Below are 20298 nucleotides of genomic sequence, written 5' to 3'. Positions count from 1 at the left end.
GAAATTTTCTTCATGGCTGACACAGTCTGACTAAAGATTGACAGCTCTTTTAGAAGAAGCTCATCACTGATAAACGATGGCATGTTAGACACAGTGATCTTTTGAGCAGGATTCAAAAGAGGGAAAACTCAAACATGTGTGTTCCTCAGTACTACACCTCTCTCCACCACAACATTAACTTTATCGATCGAGTCCAAAAACAAAACCACCGCACTGTTCATGTCGGACGCCGCCTTCACTGCATCACACCCAACCACCATACCACAGTCCTCCACGGAGCAATCCGTACCTACTGGGACTTGTATGCCATGTCTCAAAACCACCAGCTCCGCCATCACCGCTGGCCATAGCACCCAGCCCCTCTCCCCGGTGAACCCCAACAGTTGTCTAAAAAGACACCTTTGAGAAAAATACTGCAAAACCAGTTTTCACAAGAAAAACTCATTCATTTGTTCCACAGTTGGGATGCCACATGATTGTTTAAAACCAATACTCTACCTTTAAAAGACATTTGAGGGAGCAGCCATTTCCACTTGGAAAGTTTCCCCTCCATTTTCTCTGTAGCGCCCTCCCAGTTCTTCTTCACTATGTGTTCTTTTTCGAGGAACACCCCAAGGGACTTAAAACCATTTGTTTTCCACACTAAGCCTTGGAGAAGAACTGGGAGACTTTTGCGCCACTCACACAGAGCACGGCCCTACCTGATGCCTCGACACACCCTGAAAAGAGCACACTGACCACCGTTAAACTTCAGCACACTCTCAACCTCACTGTACAGCACTTTGATCTTGGCTATGAAACCTGCCCTGAACCCAAACTTCTCCATAACTTTTCAGAGAAAGTTGTGTTCAGCCTTTTCCTGGTATAGAGAAATCAGACCAGTGTTACAACCTAATGAGCTGAAGACGTCCAAATCATTCGGAACTGTGTGCCAGGCACACAGTTGGTCTGGTCCCGGTGGATGACCTGTTCCATAACCCTCCAGAGCCTGGAGGCAAATACTTTGGACAGGAGCTTGTAATCCACACACAGCAAAGATACAGGTCGCCAGTTTTTAATGTCCTGCAGGTTTCCTTTTCTTGGAAAAAACATTATCACGGCAGGACATGGGCATTGAACCAGAGGCCAAACTTTCATTAAAATCCTCTAAAAGATCTTGTGCAAAGATGTCCCAGAAGGCTTTATAAACTCGACTCAGGCCGTCTGTCAGGAGGACGCCACCCTTGCATGCGCTGCAGAGCGGCCTTCAGCTCCTGCATCTGTAATGACCTGCTTAACTGTGTTTTGTTTCCTCAAAGATCTGAGGGAGTCCATGACACAATCTCTCCATCAGAACTTCCTCCTCATACATGCTTGAGCATGTGTTGAGTAAAACTCAACAGCTCGCCTTCTTATCTGGCTTGATTCGGTCAGAATTTGCCCTGTGTCTGCCAAAAGTGTGTGGATTACCCGCCCCTGCCTACTTCTCCTCTCCAGGCCAAAGAAGAAACTCGAGGGATCATCCATCTCTGCGATGGCTTGAAACCGGGTCGTGACCAGTGCACCCTGTACTTTACCATCTAACAAAGGGGTCACCAACCTTTCTAAAACTGTGAGCTACTTCATAGTTAGAAAAACACTTCTTAAATACCAAAATTTAAGTTTCACATTAATTAAAGGGTAAGATAATAAGGAGACCAGCAGTAACTTAAAAGATTTAAAAAAATGTTGAGGTTTCATGAAACAATTTATGCAATTGTTCAATTTTCATTAAATTTTATAGAGAACCAACCTTGCGTTATTAAAAAATATATCTCATATATATCATGTTTTACATAACAAACCACTGACCATACACCAGATCTGCAACACTTAAAAAAACATTTGTCACAATGTTTCAGTAAAAAAAACAACATTTAAAGATGGTTAATTTAACCAGCTTTATCAGCTGTATTTAATGTTACTAATTCCTAACTACATCTGCCATAGGTATTTATCTTTATGAGTTTGAATGCTGGAAAGTAAATCAGATTTTAGATGGAGCTCACTGGGGACTAGAGCTCCTGAGAGCACCTCACATGGTTCATGTAGGCTACCTCGTGCCCCAGTTTAATCATTCTCACCATGGTCCCACCACTGCTTAAGACTTTGTAAATCAGCCTTCCTCTGTCTAAAAACATTCCAGAAATAAGTAAGAACCTCTTTAAAATGTTTATCAAATGTTAAGACTGAATTAAAATGCCAATAAGCACTTTTGGGTAAAATATACCCAAAATAAAACATTACACAAAAGTAAATCATGGTCAGTAAAAGCAGCAGCAACCTCATTTTTTCACTCACCCACCAAACACCCACGAGAGAGACTTATGTAAAGAGGAAGGACAGACGGGGCGGAGATACAGAGTGTATCAAAACTTTTTTCATCTCCGCTCAATTTACAGTAAAAGTCAGCCAGTTTGTAATAGAAAGAAACTATAAACAGCATTAAGTTGCCAAATTACCACATTGGATTTGTTCAGAATAAATCGTGTCCATATTCTAACTCAGAGTTGAGACTCGCTGTGATCGCTCTACAGTAGTTCACGTTAAGAAGAACGGACAAAGCAGTGTATCAGTCTGGTTTCAGTAAAAAGTCACGAGCTGTAAATTGACTGATACAGTATGTAGACGCGGCACAGTGAGGAGGAGACTTCATGTGGAGAAGGTATCAGTTGAAACACGGAAATCTCAGTTGAACCTAACATGAGTCTTGCAGCCCGCCTACCTGCCCGTTCCTATTGGCAGAGTTGTCTGAAGGGCACCATCATCAGCCAATATAGTGCGGCCTATGTTACGATGCGGCCTTTGTGCTATATAGTTTGGAAATTATGGTAATGTCAATGTGAAACACTTAGGAGTTCTTAAATTTTCAAATTCATTTAATCTAGATTTTTTTGTATCTTTCAACAGCATGATCGTGATAAATCTGATGGAGGAGCTGACAACGTGGGGGAGGGCCCTCCAGAATCCAGTGCTTTAGCGTCTCTCCTTGGTGAGTAGAATGGCAGTCTACTCACCAAAAGAACAGTCAGACACACAAAACATCAGCAGAGAGAGCTGCAGATTAAATTAGAAGGTACAGGGCAATGAAACCTGCTGGGCTGAAGGACAACCTTTGCACCTGTTGGAAGTCGCATGAAAGCGAGTATCCTCTTTTGGCTCTTCTAGCAAAGTGATACCTTAGTATCCCAGGGACAAAAAAAAGTACTGGTGATAATGTCACCACAAAAAGGAGCTGCCTCACTGCAAGCCACCACAAAGAGCTGCTGTTTCTGAACAAGAATCTCACAATTCCCAACTAAGTTGTACTGTCTGACAGAAATTTAAGTTTTCTTTTAGTACCATTATTTTTTCACTTTTAAGAGGCAATGGATTTTTATTATATGTGCACTTTGCTGCAATGCTAATCTAATAGCTAATCTTTTTTTTTTTTTTTTTAACTCAAAAGGCATTCAACTATAAACAGTTGAGTTAATAGTTCAAGTTGAGTTTACAAACTTTGCATTAATAAGCATTTGTTTTTCTCAGTGTTCCGGGAACACTGTTCTCTTCGATGTTTGTTTACTTAAATTGAAGTAATAGTTATTATTTCATTAACTAGCTATAACCAGTATTGTTTGTGTAACACTGCATATATCTTTGTCTTTTTTATTGTTTATGGACCAAACAGAAAATAAAAAAAAACTTTTATATTTCTGACTGCATTGTAGTGATTTTTCTACATAAATATTGGTATTTTTAATAATTCACAAAGTAGAGGATTCATAGTAACAGCTTTACCTCTGATAATCTGTATAATATCCAAGTAAAATTTGAAAAATAAATCAATACTGAATCGAAATCAAATCAAAGCATGATTAATTGATTCAAAATCCTAATAATCGAAATCAAGCTGACTCAGGAAACTTACCCAGCTGTAAGAGTTTTCTGATGTGAACGCACGTATCACTCTAGTTACTCATCTGAGCAGTGGCTGCCGATGAAAGCTTCTGCCTCGCCATAGCTCTCAGAGGCGTAAATAAAATGTATTTGTATAGCTCGTCTCACAGACAATAGTCTGTGCTTCACAGTAGTAAAATAAGTAAGTAAGAGCATGTAATTAAGTAAATGGTATAAAGAATAACAAAACACAATGCTAGGTCAGGTTGGACAAGAATGCTTGCTGAAACAAGTAGGTTTTTAGGTGCTTTTTGAAGGCATCCACATCCAGAGAGCACAGGTCTGAAAGAAGTTTGTTGCAATGGCTTGGCTTTGAACAATGTGGCTTTGAACAATCGGTCTCCCCGAGTTTTAAAACAGTTTCTGGCAGGTTCTGTCCAGACGACCTCAGACTTCGACCTGAGCTGTAGGGCTTGATTAGGTCAGCGTTGTAGACAGGAGCCTGATCATGCACCAAAGTTTTGAAGTGGACACACAACATAACGGGTGTAATATGGGACCTCGTGTTGGTGCTGGTCAGTAGCCTGCTGCTGAGTTTTGGACATCCTAGAGGTGTGCCAACTCTTTATTGTTGAGACTGGTGAACAGGCTGTTGCAGTAGTCTAGCTGCAAGGACACAGAAGCATGAATAATCATTTCAAGCTTGCCCTTAGACACCATGGGCCTGAGCTTAGCGATATTGCGCAGCTAGAAGTAGTAGTTTTTAATCAGCTGCCTTGAGTGATGATTGAGTGACATGGCTTCATCAAAGATCACCCCAAGATTCTTTAGTTTATTTTTAGCTGAGAGGCTTAGACCATCTAAGTCAGTGGTTGTGACGTGGCATGGAGGTGATCAACCTGTGGCACTGCTCAGGCGTAATGGAAACCCAGGTTGCTTTGATGGCAGCCTTCAGGTCGTCTGCATTGTTGGGGGATGGTGTCTCTCAATTTCCTCTTGACAATACCCAATAGATTCTCTATCGGGTTCAGGCCAATCAAGCACAGTAACACCATGGTCATTGAACCAGCTTTTGGTACTTTTGGCAGTGTGGGCAGGTGCAAACTCCTGCTGGGAAATTAAATCAGAATTTCCATAAAGCTCATGTTTGTATATGGTGTTTTTGTGATATGCCGTCACTCGCATGACATTAAAATTTGACCCTATTTGGCTTTTTTCCATGGAATGCCACAATATAAACATCTGCCATTGTTTTTGGCACATCTTTCAATCAATAGTGAAAACATCAGGAAGGTCACTTTGACATTCCTTTTGAAGGCACGTTGGCATCAGCAGTGGATAAGAGCAACTTTTGGATGAAATACAGCTACAGTTTAAAAAATGTTAAGAATGGTTCCCAGCAGCTTTAACTACTCTCCCATTTTTCAACAATTAAAGCTGCAGTATGTAAATTTTTTGGCGTCATTTGGTCCAAAATCTATAATGACCTTTCAGAATATTGTAATTCAAAGTTTTCTGAGAGGACATCTGGAACTCTGTGCCTTCTCTTGTCTCTGTATTAAAGTTTTAGAAAACAAGGAGCTTGACACTCTTTTACAGCCAATCAGAGATCTTTTAACAAATGAAGTGCTGCATCAGGGGCGTTATGCAAAACAGCTTACACAGCAAAGCAACCAAAAAATAGAAGAACAACGTGGAGAAACGTCTACATTCTCAAACTTACTAGGGCGGAACAAACTCCGCGGAGGGTTGCACCGACTCAAAGCGTATGTCCATGCCACGCATGGGTGTCAGAGGGAGAGCGATAACAAATGGAATAAATTGCATGCAAAACTTGGACAAGCATATCCAAGGTGGTGAAAGTCTGGATGCGGAGTGGTGTGGGTTTCATTTGTACTCTGATCTGCAGCTGGGAGTGCTGACCGCTTGTGAGCACTTTGGGACAAGGGAGAGTTTAATTAAAGGGGCGGTATGAAAATTTCACTTTATAATGGTTTTTGAATGTCTTTGGATTTTGGCATGATGTCTATAGCTTTTGAGGATCTTTTGGTCTACTTTACTTTGTCAGGTAGGTCCTGTTTAAGTTATTTCTAGATTGAAAACAGGTGTGCAGTAATCAGGCCTGGGTGTGGCTACAGAAATTGAACTCAGGTGTGATCAACCACAGTTACAGTGGGGCAAAAAAGTATTTAGTCAGCCACCAATTGTGCAAGTACTCCCACTTAAAAAGATCTGAGAGGCCTGTAATTTCCATCATAGGTATACCTCAACTATGAGAGACAAAATTAGAAAAAAAAATCCAGAAAATCACATTGTAGGATTTATAATGAATTAATTGGTAAATCCCTCGGTAAAATATCATATTTGGTCACCTACAAACACACAAGATTTCTGGCTTTCACAGACCTGTAACTTCTTCTTTAAGAGGCTCCTCTGTCCTCCACTCATTACCTGTATTAATGGCACCTGTTTGAACTTGTTATCAGTATAAAGGACACCTGTCTTCAAACAGTCACACTCCAAACTCCACTGTTACAAGACCAAAGAATTGTCAAAGGACACCAGAAACAAAATTGTAGACGGGCACTAGGCTGCGAAGACTGAATATGCAAAAAAGGTAAGCAGCTTGGTGTGAAGAAATCAACTGTGGGATGTTGTGATACACACGGCGTGTATAATGTTTTGGACCCAGACGCACGACACAGAGACAGTTAACAGTGAACAAGTGATTTAATTCACAAGTGATGTAAATGTGCAGAGTCTTTCCTTCTTCAGTGAGCGGTGAGGTGAGTGGAGATCCCCGTCACAATCCTGAAGTCCCAAAACATGTGAGGTGAGTGTGGAGCAGAAGAGTAGCAGGCAGGCAGGCGGGCAGGCAGGAGGTGAGTATCGCTGAATGCTGGAGAATAAGGAGACACGAGGAGGTGAGAATAAAGACCATGGGGAAGAATACTTTCACTGAGAGCCAAGATCTGAGAGTTTGATACCACTGGGATAGATAATAATCCGGCACTGAGTGGAGGTAGAGTCTGGTCTTTATGCACTGGAGGTTGATGAGCTGATGAGGAGAACCTGGCTGCCAGACCTGCCGCTGATTGCAGGAAACCACAGAGGAAGACACATCGGAGGAGCAGACAAAAACAAACACACACAAGTGGGAGGGCACTGCACAGAACTAACCATAACATGGGCGCAATTATTAGTAAATGGAAGACATACAAGACCGCTGATAATCTCCCTCGATCTGGTACAAGATCTCACCCCGTGGAGTTCAAATGATCACAAGAACCTAGTGAATGTCCTGCAGAGAGCTGGGACCAAAGTAACAAAGGCTACCATCAGTAACACACTACGCCGCCAGGGACTCAAATCCTGCAGTGCCAGACGTGTCCAACTGCTTAAGCCAGCACATGTCCGGGCCCGTCTGAAGTTTGCTAGAGACCCTCCTCTGGATGATCCAGAGGAGGGTTGAGCAAATGTCATATGGTCAGATGAAACCAAAATACAACTTTTTGGTAAAAACTCAACTTGTCGTGTTTGGAGGAGAAAGAACACCATACCTACTATAAAGCATGGGGGTGGTAACATCATGCTTTGGGACTGTTTCTCTGCAAAGGGACCAGGACGACTGATCTGTGTAAAGGAAAGAATGAATGGGGCCATGTATCGTGAGATTTTGAGTGAAAACCTCCTTCCATCAGCAAGGTCATTGAAGATGAAACATGGCTGGGTCTTTTAGCAAGACAATGATCCCAAACACACCGACCGGGTAACGAAGGAGTGTTCGCTGACTCAATACTTTTTTGCCCCACTGTGTGTTTTAACAGGAGGGCGACCGTGGCTCAGGTGGTAGTGGGTCGTCTTCTGATCGAGAGGTTGGGGGTTCGATCCCATTACCTGACTATGTGTCGAAGTGTCCTTGGGCAAGACACTGAACCCTAAGTTGCTCCCAGTGGTCGACTAGCGCCTTGCATGGCAGTCCTGTCCCACTGGTGTGTGAATGTGAGAGCGAATGGGTGAATGAGCTGATATGTAAAGCGCTTTGAGACTGCTTCAGTGTGGTGATAAAGCGCTATATAAAATCAAGTCCATTTACCAAGTCCATTTACTTTTTCACACAGGGCCATGTAGCTTTGGATTTTTTCTTCCTCATTATTAAAACCCTTCATTTAAAAACTGCATTTTGTGTTTACTTGTGTTATCTTTGACTAATGTTTAAATTTGTTTGATCTGAAACATTTAACTGTGGAAAACATGCAAAAATGTAAGAAATTAGGAAGGGGCAAACACTTTTTCACACCCAGTGGCCGTGCACTGTAACTGTTCCCACGCAACGTTCTTGAAGCGCTTGGGGCGCTTCCATCTTGCAAATTTGACGTCATTTGAGTCTGCACTGTAGGATCCGGCGGGAGGAGCCCTGGTAACATGCCCCCGCCCATTTAGCGTACTGCCCTGATGAGTTACGCAGTCCAGCTACACCACGAACTTCAGTATATTTCCCACTGGAAATTCTACCAATGTCTTGTTCAGATGATCAGGGGCCTCATTTATAAAAGTGTGCCTTCAGTTGCACACTTCAGTTGGTGTAAGCTAAAAACCAGGAAGTGCGTACAAATCTTTTTTTTAAGATTTATAAACGAGGGCACACGTACGTCCCACGCCTGTTTCTGTTTATAAATCACAATTAACTCGAAGGTTGGCGCACGTGAAGAAACACCTTGCTCCGCCCATTTGGTGCCCATAAAAGGTCAGGTGAACGCCCTGAATGAATATTCATTAATAAAAATTTCACGGCGGACCGAGGGGGAAATCGAGCAAATAAAACAAATTTCACTCAATGTGAGGTGGATGTATTAATTGTTGAGGTGGACACACGCAGGAGAGCGTCATTTGGTGACACAGTGAACATTAGGAATGAAAAAAAAAGAAAGGCAGATCGCATTGCATTGCCTCATCAGACTTTGACAGGTGAAAAATAAACGATCACACATAAAAGCGGAGGAGAAAATGTGGATAACTCTCAGCGTCTGTTCAACAGGTGGAGGAAAGAGCACCGGAGCTCAGCCTCACAAAAAAGCTGGTGGATCAGTGGGGATTGGGCATACCCTCTGTGTAACGGAGGTGGGGGATACACACAGATGCACTAAATATGCGCCAAAAACATGGGATTAAACTCTGCAGAAGCTTGATCGTCCTGCAGCACCTTGTCCTCACGGGGGGGGGGGGGGGTCCTGGCTACAGATCTTGCTGGTCTTTGAAGATTTTCTCCCCTTGGTGTGCAGTACCAGATAAGCCACTGTGTGTCTTTACGCATTAGAGTGTGTTCATTTTAATAACAGCTACAGATGTTGCAGCCAATTGATAGGCAATTTTGCGCAATGATCCTCCTCCGTTTTTGCAAATGCATCCTTCATATAATATGTGTTGTGAAATGTTCAATGTGTTTAATTTTTTCACACAAATTATGTTAATTTCACAGAGCTGTCTTTAATTTAATCTCTCTCCTATTGACGTCGGAGTTTCCTGTTTCTCATTATTTTGTGCGTACGCCAGGGTCAGAGCTGCCGTGGAGGTGCGCACATCATCTCATCAGGTTTTTTTTTTATAAATCCCAAACTTTGCTTATATGTGGCGTACGTTTTTTTTGTACGTACGTAGCGTTTATAAATGATGCCCCAGATCATAGAGGTTAGTACTAGTACGAGTAGCTCAAAAAAGACGAAAAAACTGAATGGAAAAGTTTAATGGCATCTTGGCTTTCCTTCACGATGTAACTGCTTATGCTATTCACAAATAGAGCTACGCAAGATCCGAGGCTGTCAATCATTGTCATATATTATGTCAAATCCCGTTTTTCAACCTCCAATAACTTATTTAAAAACAAACTTCACAGAAAAATGAGCACTTGAACACAATGTAGGGTGATAATAACTAATGATTACAGCAGAGTTTAGGTTTTGAAAAAAATTATGTGACTAGTTTGACTAACATCCCATCCGTTATCATTGAGGACGCTTATGGTCTATATAGCAGCCAGTCAGCAGGGGGAGCTCTAAAAATATTCACAGATAATATATTTACGTTCAGTATATAGATAAGCAGTTGCGCAGTGTGATTACTGACAATTAGTTCCTTTTTTAGTAGCCATTTTATTGCCACATATTGCCTTTGACATGATCTGACTTGTTTGTGATCCAATGCGATGCAGCGGTAGGACAAAACAAATGATTATCATCTTAAAATAACTATTCCTGTGATTAGAAGGGGTGATGATGACAAGAAAGTGACTTAGCATCTTAACACTCCAGTGAGTGTTTGAAACAGATGACAGACTCCGCTGCTGATGTCATAAACACACCCTGAAGCAGCGTTTGTCAGACTCAAAATCACAATAGCTGCTTAAATAGCCATGTGTTTTACTGCAATGTGCAGTTTTTTGGCTGAAAACTATAACAATAATAATAACTGTGTAGATATCACAGAACATGGATTTTCCCAACGCTTGTAAATGTCATTGAAATCCGTGAAAATGATAAAGCGCACTGCTTCACCCTGTGTAACTGGGATGGAGGTGCGTATTGACTGACTTAAGTACAGGGGGAGAATAGCGCAGTTACACGGCTTTTTTGACTTATGCATATGGGAGAATAGAGTCCAATATGCACAACTATGACATCACATTTCATTCTCACTTTAAAACAGTTGACTCTTCCCCACCCCTTCCATTTTCCCACCCTGACTCCCATTTCCCTGTTCCCTTCCCCCTATCTAGGTGTAACACTGCACTCTCTTTTAATGTTCTCCCTTTAATGAAGTGTTTCCTCCCCTTCCTTAGGGAGGGCTGGTGATGGTCACTATTATGAAATAAAATGAATTTATCAATTTAATTGCAATAACAAAACATGAATTGCTGTCGTTAAAAGTTTGCACTTCATGTAGTGTTGACCTTCGGCGGCATGTGCAGACAAAGTGAAAGAAAAAATGGGAAAAAAGAAGTTTTCTCCTAATCGCAATGGTTTCTAATGTTGAACTTTTTATCAGCCTTTATATGGCTCACTATTGCACCACCTCAGTAAAGGTAATTAAGTGGTCAGTCTGGGAACACCAGACTGTGTCTAAACTATAGTTGAGTCTATGCTCTGAATATCCCACCCTGTTGGGAATACAAAGGTACTCAAAACTTAAGTCATCCGGCTTTTGACAAGCATACTAATAGCAGAGCGCACTAGAAAGTAATTAAAGCAGTCATTAAAGCTGCAGTATGTAGAATAGACTTGTATAGAAACCATGCCCCCCCTCCCTGTTTCGAAACCTATCGTCCTTTACTGTTATCCTTGTGAACACGCACAACTGTAGAGCTCTTAATGACTTTGACACTAGTGACAAATGTAGTGACTTTATCTTGTGATATTGAAGGGTTTTTTGGTGTTTTAGAGAATGACATGAAAGCTCGTATCACTCTCTAGTTACCTTCCTGAGCAGCGGCTGTGAGCCGCACAAAGCAGTGATCTATGCTGCCGCACAGAGCACAGTGACCCACACAACTCTGTATCCAGACTGCAAAATGAATTCCATCTGTTCTCTGTTCTCTCCACCTTTGATATACTTCTCTGTGGTTGACATGCAATGCATCCCATCTGTTCTCACAGCAGACCTCCATGAGTCCGTTCTGCCTGAGTATGTTTGGGACTTTAGACTGTTGCGTCGGCACGTTGGTCTTCCTTTTTCCGCTTGCTTTGCTGTTTAACCATTGCACCTAATGCCACAAAGGATACTTCTCCTGCTGGAATGTCTACATTGTACGTTACTACAGAGGATGTGAACGTACATCGACTTTAGTTGAACAGCCAATCTTAACACCCCAAAACAGGTCATGGAGCTGGGCTGAAAGTTTGCATTGCACTCTTGGATTTCTAAACCTCTTATACAGGGCCAAGAGAACCTGCAGAAGTCCTGTTTCCTATCAGAACACTTTGGATTACAATATTCTTAAAGGTGACTATGGATTTTTTACCAAATGAAGCCAAAAAACTTACATACTGCAGCTTTAAGCAATTGAAATTGCAGATTGAATGCTAAACTAGGGGAAAGTAGACCACATAGTGCTGCATCGTCTGCTGTTTTAGAAATAAAGGAAGAAAGTCTGAAGGGGGGTCAGGGTGGGGATGATGATAACATTCTGGATGATAACAGAACCTTTAGTGCTTTTAAATAGTAACTATTGTGAGAGCTGTCATTTCATTGGGTTTTCACATAATTGTATATTTAGGTTTCAGTGCTTAAAACAGTCCTTTCATTTCACCCCGGGGTAACTCAGTGTGTATGACTGGGTGCAGCCTGGTTCGCATCCACTGATGAATCATAATCCATTCCAATAAAAAACGCCATTTCACGAACATGTATAAAAGTGGATTAATGATTATCAACTATACATCTTGTAATAAAGGCTGTAAACTGCTAGAGATATCATACATGTCTTTGACCTGGTGTTTCCAGAGCCAAGTGCACCTCATCAACGTGTCATGACTTTTGTGTTTTCAGATCCTTCTAAACTACCTTCCTCTGGATCAGACATTATGGGAGACTTTCCTCAAAAAGCAGAGGTGAGTGTCCCCATTCTGTTAGGGGGTTGTGAGATCTAAAATACAGCAATTAACCAAAGCACAAATTGATCTTCATTTTAACAATTATTTTGATGTTTAGTTTAATTAAATACTCTCGCCAAGTCATTCTGAACTGATTTGGTTACTTATTTACTTACTGGTTTGAATATAATATCACTGTTCAAACAAAATATTAATAATAATAATACGTCAATTTTATATAGTGCAACGTAAAAAACAAAACAAAAAAACTCAGATGCGTTACAGTTAGCAGCAAGAGTGGAGGAGATGATTTAGTTGAATGCTTGTGTGAAATATTGTAGTGAGTTAGTACCTGTAAAATGTAATTATGTAGATCTTTACTCAGAAAATCTATTTCTTTTGTCATGCTCAAAGTGTGAATGGTTTATTATTTGTTACATGTTATGCTGGTTTCTTTGAAACTGCATTATATTTGTCAGAGTAACTCATTGAGATAATTGTAGTTCATTGGCTGTTTGTTTTTAGTGTAGTTGAAAAATTAATGCCTTTTCAATTCTTTTTTCACATTGGCACCAAGTGCCAAAATTGTGTAGCCTCAAAAATTGGCTTCATTATGTAATTTGTTTGAAACTGTTTTGGCTGCAGTGTTTGGTGGTTGCACAACTCATATATTTCACCCACCCAAAGACATGCAGTCAGATTGAACAAGTGTATGCCCTTCTTAGGCTGCTTTCACATTGGTATAGTCCTGAACTCAGGCTGAATGGGTGGAGATGAGAAGACCTGATAATTTTAACAACTTTATCAGTTTCGGTTTGTGTTGATCGCACACTTTTTAATTTGCTCCAAAATGACAGCAAAAACCCTGTCAGTTACAGAGCTGCTTGTTTTTGATGCACTCTTTAACTCATACTGCCGGCTCAGACCATTCCAAGCTTACAGCAGGAGTCCCCCCCCATGCATAATTAAACCTGCAAGCAGTGATAACCGGCCCATGCACCTGCAGCACACGTTGAGGCACGAGGCGACTCCTTCTTACTGGCCACATTCAAAGTCAAACTTCATTCCGTACAGCATGAGGTCTGGTTGCCGCGCAAACATATCGAGTCAGAGAGAGAGTAATAACAGATGGGATAAATCGCTTGTAAAACTAAGAGAAACAAATCCAAGGTGGAAAGAACATGTGCAATTCATTTACAGTCTGGACGTAAAGTGTGTCTATCTGCTCTGCAGCTGGGATCAGGAGGCAGAGGAGCCGCTGTGAGCCTCCTACTGTCCTCACAGCAGCGAATGATACATGCTTTCATGTCTCTAAAACATCAGAAAACTCTTCAATAACACAAGATAAAGTCCCTACATTTGTCACTAGTCTCCATTAAGAAAAAAGTCGCTAAGAGCTCCACAGATGTGCGTGTTCACGAGGATACCGGTAAAGGAGGATATGATTCGAAATAGGGAGGAGAGGGTGGAGCATGGAGCGTCTCATGATTCTAAATACAGTAGCTTTAATTCTCTATGTAGCTGTGTGTGTGAAGGCATTTCTGTATGTAATCTGACACCAAGGACCAGGGTGAGGAGGAGTGAATGATCTGTCACACACGCATTACCTGTGAAAAATGTAGCACAACAGCATAACCGCTGGGAATATTTTGACCAAACTTTGCTATATTAGGGTCAAGTCCCTAAATAACAACATTTTAAAACCTCATATCAATTTAACAAATCACTGAGGAGATGAAATGCTTTTTAGTCATGCTTAAGATGACAAAAGGTGATCACAAAGATATTTGGTTTTGTAAAATATTCATAGAAATTCAACTGATCTCGACCATTTAAATGTTGTTGGTAAGCTATTAATCAGGGCTATAAGCATGTACATTGGTGTCTTTCCTGTATTGGCCAAGAACAAACACGTGTGACATATCTGTAAAAGTTAGACAGAATTCTTTGTAAACCATAGGTTGCAGTGTATGAAATGTCAGAGGGTTGAGCCTCCTCTGACCTTACTATGATTTTTTATGAATTTTTGAAACTTTGTAAAAAAAATCATCTCGTAGATGGCACTGTCTACAGTCAGTTGTGTTAGTTGTACAGTAGTACTGTGATAATTTGTATGAAGTTTCAGATCGAGAAGACCATGTACAGCAAAGATATAGCATATTTACTGTTTCAGGGTTTAAAATGGCGATCTCGACCAGTGTTGAAGGCTTGCTACGCCCACACTGTGAGATATAGAAATACATTCAAGACCTATTGACTTGACAATGAGTTATACAAAAAATTCCAGTTTTAAAATTGATGAAACTTTAGTACCCCCTGTAGGCCTGGCAATATGGGAAAAACTCACCGTTTAAAGCAGAACTAAGCAACTTTTACACCTTAATAAATCCTTTTCATAGTCCCTGTGAGGGTAATACAAGTGTTTATGGGGTGATTGGTAGGTCTTTCCATCTCTCCCTACTGCCTCTGGCCAGAAAACAGCACTTGCAACTTTCCTGCCTTCGACCCGGTGGCAAGACGGCAGCCCAATACACAAACTAATGGTGCGTTCACCGTTCACATGCATTCACTTCAATCGCCCGTGATGAGTCGCTTGAACACAGTGGTGCTTTTTTTTTTAACACAGTGGTGCTTTTTTGTCACTTCATCGCTCCAGTGATGTCATTACCAGGAGCCCCCGTGTGCGTGTGTGTCTGCGCAGCAGACACACACGCACACGATCAGCCAATTGTTCAGCCAAAGTGAACAATTGGCTGATCACTTCACTTATCATAAACAGCGCAGTGTTTACGGTACAAACGGTCAACTTACTGAGTTACTAAAGGATAAATTCACTCAGTGTAGGCTTATTCAAGATTAAACGCTTTAATTTTGCCCTGGTACATTTAGGAAGCCTGCCCGTCTCGCTGAAGCGGCAGGAGCTGCTCGGGGGTGCTGAGTTTTTACGACAGACTTAAACAAAGGGACCTTTAGGGGGAGCGCTAAGCGAAAGTTACTTAGTTCTGTTTTAAGCAACTATTTCAAATGGAAATTATGAACACTCTCTGAGGAGTTTGCTTATAAAGATGGTGCGGTTGGAAAAAGTGCCAAATGTTGCCCGCAAATTCCAAAAAGACTTTCTGTTAAATTTAGGTTATTACATTTTTGCTAGTCACGGTCAATGCATATACCTGCTGAATGCTATCCAGCTAGTTCAAACGAGTTAAGAGTTACAAACTCTAGGTGGTGCTATTGAGTCCTGAAATTGTATGAAAAACTACATGTTAAATTTTTCACCAAACTATTCATGCACAAGAATGGCCTCAAATATCTAAAGTGTCAGAAATAGAATATAAAAAAAAGAACAGGAACAATAGGGCCTTTGCACCACTTTGGTACTCGGGCCCTTATAAAGATGACTGACTTAAGTCACCACTGATTTCAGATTGTTATTAAGTCTTGATATAAAGACACTAGCCTGGAAATCCAGCCGGAGATCTATCTGTATTACAGCTAGATCTCAGTCGCTGGTGCAGGGGCTGAGTCTGGAATTGTTCCGGTCTATAAAGACACTCAACAGGACAGAAATGATTTGCAGGGCTGCACTAATGTTGTCCCCATGCAACAACCACTGCACACACCATCAGAGAAGCTTCATGTGAATATTTTACAAATCAGTGATGTGACCCAAAAACATGTTCACTGATGCTGTCATTGAAATATTGTTACAATAAAGAGATACCAAAGTTGTGTTTTTGAGAAGTTATATATATATATATATAGTAAAAGGTATGATTGTATTATCACGTTTATAAATCTCCATTTTAGAAAAAAAAACAAAGCTTAGATAAACTCAGAATGATACACCTATCAGTCATTAGAATGAAAGTCATGATTACAAATAAAGCCTTGCTTATGCTTTGAATAAGTTAAAACTGGAAGCTTATTATTATTGGGTCATTGGCTCATCTTCCTTTGTCTCTGTCCACAGCATAATCCTATATTTAGCTCTTAAAAAGGTATGATTAATTTTAGTGATAAATTGATGCTACAGGACAATGATGTGCAGAGATCAATTTTATGAAATACAAACCAAACGACACGCAAACAGAAAAAACAAAGTCCACACGTAGACAAAATTAAAATGCTTTCCCCTAAAATGGGTAATTATGTGTGCGTCCACAGAAAAAGGCGGAAAACGCTGTAGTAAACATACCAGGCCTCTATGTGTCGCTGTAACGCTGCCACAGAAATACACCGAAAATAAGGAAAAAGACACCGAGAGAAAGGCAGCATCTATTTGCAAGCAAGTGTGGATTAGGAGTGGAGGTTCTTTTTCTATTGTTTCTTTATTTGGTCATAAAGAGAACCACCAGATTATTTTTAAGGCTGTGCTGCAATTCCTGCATGACACTGGAACGTATGGGAGGATCTAGTTGTTCCAATAAAGACCAGTGGGGAGCAGTAATACGCCTTGTGGCATCTACTTTGCTTGTGTCTAGAAGACACCCTACCCCATTTATTCATTATTACCTCCGCCTCCTGGAGGAAGTTTTCACCAGCGTTTATCTGTTTGTCTGTCTGTCTGTTAGCAAGATAACCGAAATAGTTACGGATTTTACCGTGTTAACGTAATTTGAAATATTATTAAATATTGTGATTGTATTGTTGAAATGAAAACAATAAATAAGCTTAAACAGCAAAATTTTGTTTATTATCATCATTGAGTGCTAACATAATGTGCAACATGAATAAAAAAAATTTATGATTACATTGTTTACAAAGCACTTAAATTTAAGTAAGCTTTATTCATGCTTTTCTGGATTTTTTTGCACACTTTCTAAAAAGAAATGTTTTTGTGTATTCAAATAAAAAACAGCACAGTACAGTACATTCCAAAGAAGTAGAAACTAAACAGTAAAAAATAGTTAGAATATCTGTGGCATGAAATAAACTGAATAGGGTGGCCATATTTAGATCTTTAAAAAAAGAGAACACTTTGGCCGACCTCGACATACTCTAAGTACTCTGCGTTTTCTTGCTGTCACGGGTATCCGTGACAGCAAATTACATTATAGGAGATAATAACTTATCGCCCATAGGGTTTTAACAATTATTTTCTCTCTTTCCAACAAAGACATCTGAATATAAAAATAATCTGAAATCTGTGGTGACTCCAGTCATTCGTCTTTATTATATGCATTAGAACAATCTGTCCTAAAAACATCATATATACTGTAGCTTCTTAAAATCTCTCAATCATCGAGACAATGAGAAACATCGCCTCCAAGAAATTAAAGCTATAACAAAAAACTTACAAAATATTAAATAATAATTAAATATACACTTCAATGAATAACTGTGAAAGGTCCCATGCTGACTCTGAGTTTTGTTCTGTCTGTTGTTTGTGGAGATGGAGAGGTGATGAGGTGTAGACCAGATGATGGAAACTATGGTGGGTCAGCTCATGGTTACATGGAGACGTGTCCACTTTCCATGTAATTAAAGAAAAAGAAATAAAAGAAGTTACATATTGTCATTACATTGAACATCTTCAAAAGGAAAACTGAAAGTGACACACACACACACAGTACATGCAAAGTATGGTGTATTCACTGCTTAACATAACATAAATGTACACAATTCACAACTTTTATACTGCAAATTTCAACAATAGTCATCTCGTAGCGCTTATCAAAATATAAAATTCACATGAACATGCATCAGCGACAGTGGGGAGGAAAACTCCCTTTTAACGGGAAGAAATCTCCAGCAGAACCAGGCTCAGAGGTGGCAGCCATCTGCTTCGACTGGTTGAGGTTAGTGGACAGAAATAGGAGAACAGAAAATAGTAGAGAGATAGAACATCAGACTGTCCTAGTTGAGCTGTAAACCACAGATCAGAAACTACCAACTCAGAGTCAAGACACCTGAAACAGCTAAGACAGAGAAGGGTGATGGGAAGGCACAGACTACAGAAAAACATAATACAGTATTGGCAGGTCTACCTGGCGCTAGACTATGTGTGAGTGAATGAGAATGAGGGTGGAATCTAAAGATTTGTTAAACAAAAGCAGAACAGCATTTATTTATCCAGAAATTCAAGTTTTTGTACTTTAACTTCCTATAGGCAAAGTTTATTCTACCGTTCCTCCTTTGTTTTCAAGCCTTCATCAGCAGGTGTGTTTTTCAATTAATTCCACCATCATTTGGCTTCTTTTAATCTCTCTTGGACTTTAGTTCTTCCCTCTCTTCTCACAAAGCAGGATCTTTAAAGAGTAACTAAACCCCAAACCCATTTTTTTCTCCTGAATACATATGTAGTAGCGCTGTTGATTGATCATAGTCCAACTTTTAACATTTTAGTAAAAGTATTTTAATTTTGCGTATTGAGACGCCGGCTATTACAATTCAATTCTGGTATTGACTGAGACAGAATTATTTTTTGTTATTTGGACCATCGTGCGTTATTGTCACTGTTGGGAGGAGGGTTTCCTCCAATCCAGCCCTCAGTGAGCATTGTCAATCAATGCAGATTCTGCTCTTATCAGAGGGTTCATCAAGCTTTGTGTGTATGTACTGACACATTGGCTCTCATTTATTTCCATTGCGTGAAAACGGGTGCAAATGTGTGTGCACATTGTGTCATACGACCGGACCAATGTGAAACTTATGAAACATTCCTATTTGACCAATCCCAGTGCACCAATGATCGGGTGTTGATAAATGCAGCAGCTGAATTTAACATGTTAATAAACAGAACCAGATTTAATTTTAATTTTAAATCAATGAAACAAAAAAACACACTCTGGTTTGCCTACACAAGGTCAGACCTAACGTGAGATCTGATTGTAGCGTACAATCATTGAATTGATTAATACCAGAGCTTGCGTGAATTTGGTTGAACGCACATCGTTACGCTCAGATCTGAATGTACGACCGGTTGATAAATGAGGGCCTTTTTGTGCATGTACTTTCTGTCGTTGAGTGTGCGTCTTAAGGGTTTATGTGTGTGTGTGTGTGGTGGTGTTTCGGTGCTCATGGCTGAGTAGGGGCTGTTTGAATGTGAGTGATATAATGTCTATGGGCTTGTGTGTGCGTGAGTGACTTCACCTCGGGATTGTGTGCGTCTGTGATTGTAGTAGATCACAGTTCAGGTGTCACTGCCAGCGCTGTGGGCTATCTGACTTGCTTCAGGAATAATTCCCATAATCAAGGCATTTTTAAAATTTACCCCCTAGTAGCAGGTCAGAAGAAAGCAGGGGTTTAGTTACTCTTTAATAATTCTGTCACGTGTTAAAAGTACCTTATGACATTGGCTGTAAAGAAAAACTCATTAGCTTTTAGAAACTGGTAAAAATTTCCCCAACAGAACAAATATTAGGGAAGTTACAGTCTTTTAAAGTTGTGTGTTCTCCACAATATGCTAGGGGTTATGGCAAGCCCTTTTAACATTTAATAAGATATCTGAAATTCAATTGCAGATATCTGCAATTCAATTGTTACATGTAAAAATGTAATTGCAGATATCTGCAATTCAATTTTGACATGTGGCAATTCTAATTCATGATATCTACAACTCAATTGTTACATGTAACAATTGTATTGCAGATATCTGCAATTACATTTTTACATCTAACAATGTGCCATTGACTTCCATTCAAATTGAATTGCAGATATCTGCAATTCAATTGTTACATGTAAAAATGTAATTGCAGATATCTGCAATTCAATTTTGACATGTGGCAATTCTAATTCATGATATCTACAATTCAATTGTTACATGTAACAATTGAATTGCAGATATCTGCAATTGTTCTCACATTGCAGATATCTG

At 40.2% G+C, this 20298-nt stretch overlaps 1 protein-coding gene across 5 annotated transcripts in view; it reads left to right on the top strand.

Annotated features, from left to right (window-relative positions):
• The window catches only part of tbc1d13 (TBC1 domain family, member 13), a 62938-nt gene that overhangs the window by 20976 nt on the left and 21664 nt on the right, over positions 1–20298 (top strand). For 3 of the 5 annotated variants that reach the window (XM_028462458.1, XM_028462457.1, XM_028462456.1), the window contains 2 exons: positions 2929–3010; positions 12439–12500. Coding sequence is in view for 1 of the 5 variants with exons in the window: in XM_028462454.1 (XP_028318255.1) it covers positions 12439–12500 (62 nt within the window). In the remaining 4 variants the exon portion in view is untranslated. The remainder of the gene's footprint in view (positions 1–2928; positions 3011–12438; positions 12501–20298) is intronic. The other 2 variants (XM_028462455.1, XM_028462454.1) reach the window with 1 other exon arrangement.

The sequence above is a fragment of the Gouania willdenowi genome, chromosome 12 (genome assembly GCF_900634775.1).
Source record: "Gouania willdenowi chromosome 12, fGouWil2.1, whole genome shotgun sequence".
Classification (NCBI taxonomy): Eukaryota; Metazoa; Chordata; class Actinopteri; order Blenniiformes; family Gobiesocidae; genus Gouania; species Gouania willdenowi.
Note: the sequence above shows the minus strand (reverse complement) of the source record. Positions and strands in the feature narration are given on the sequence as shown.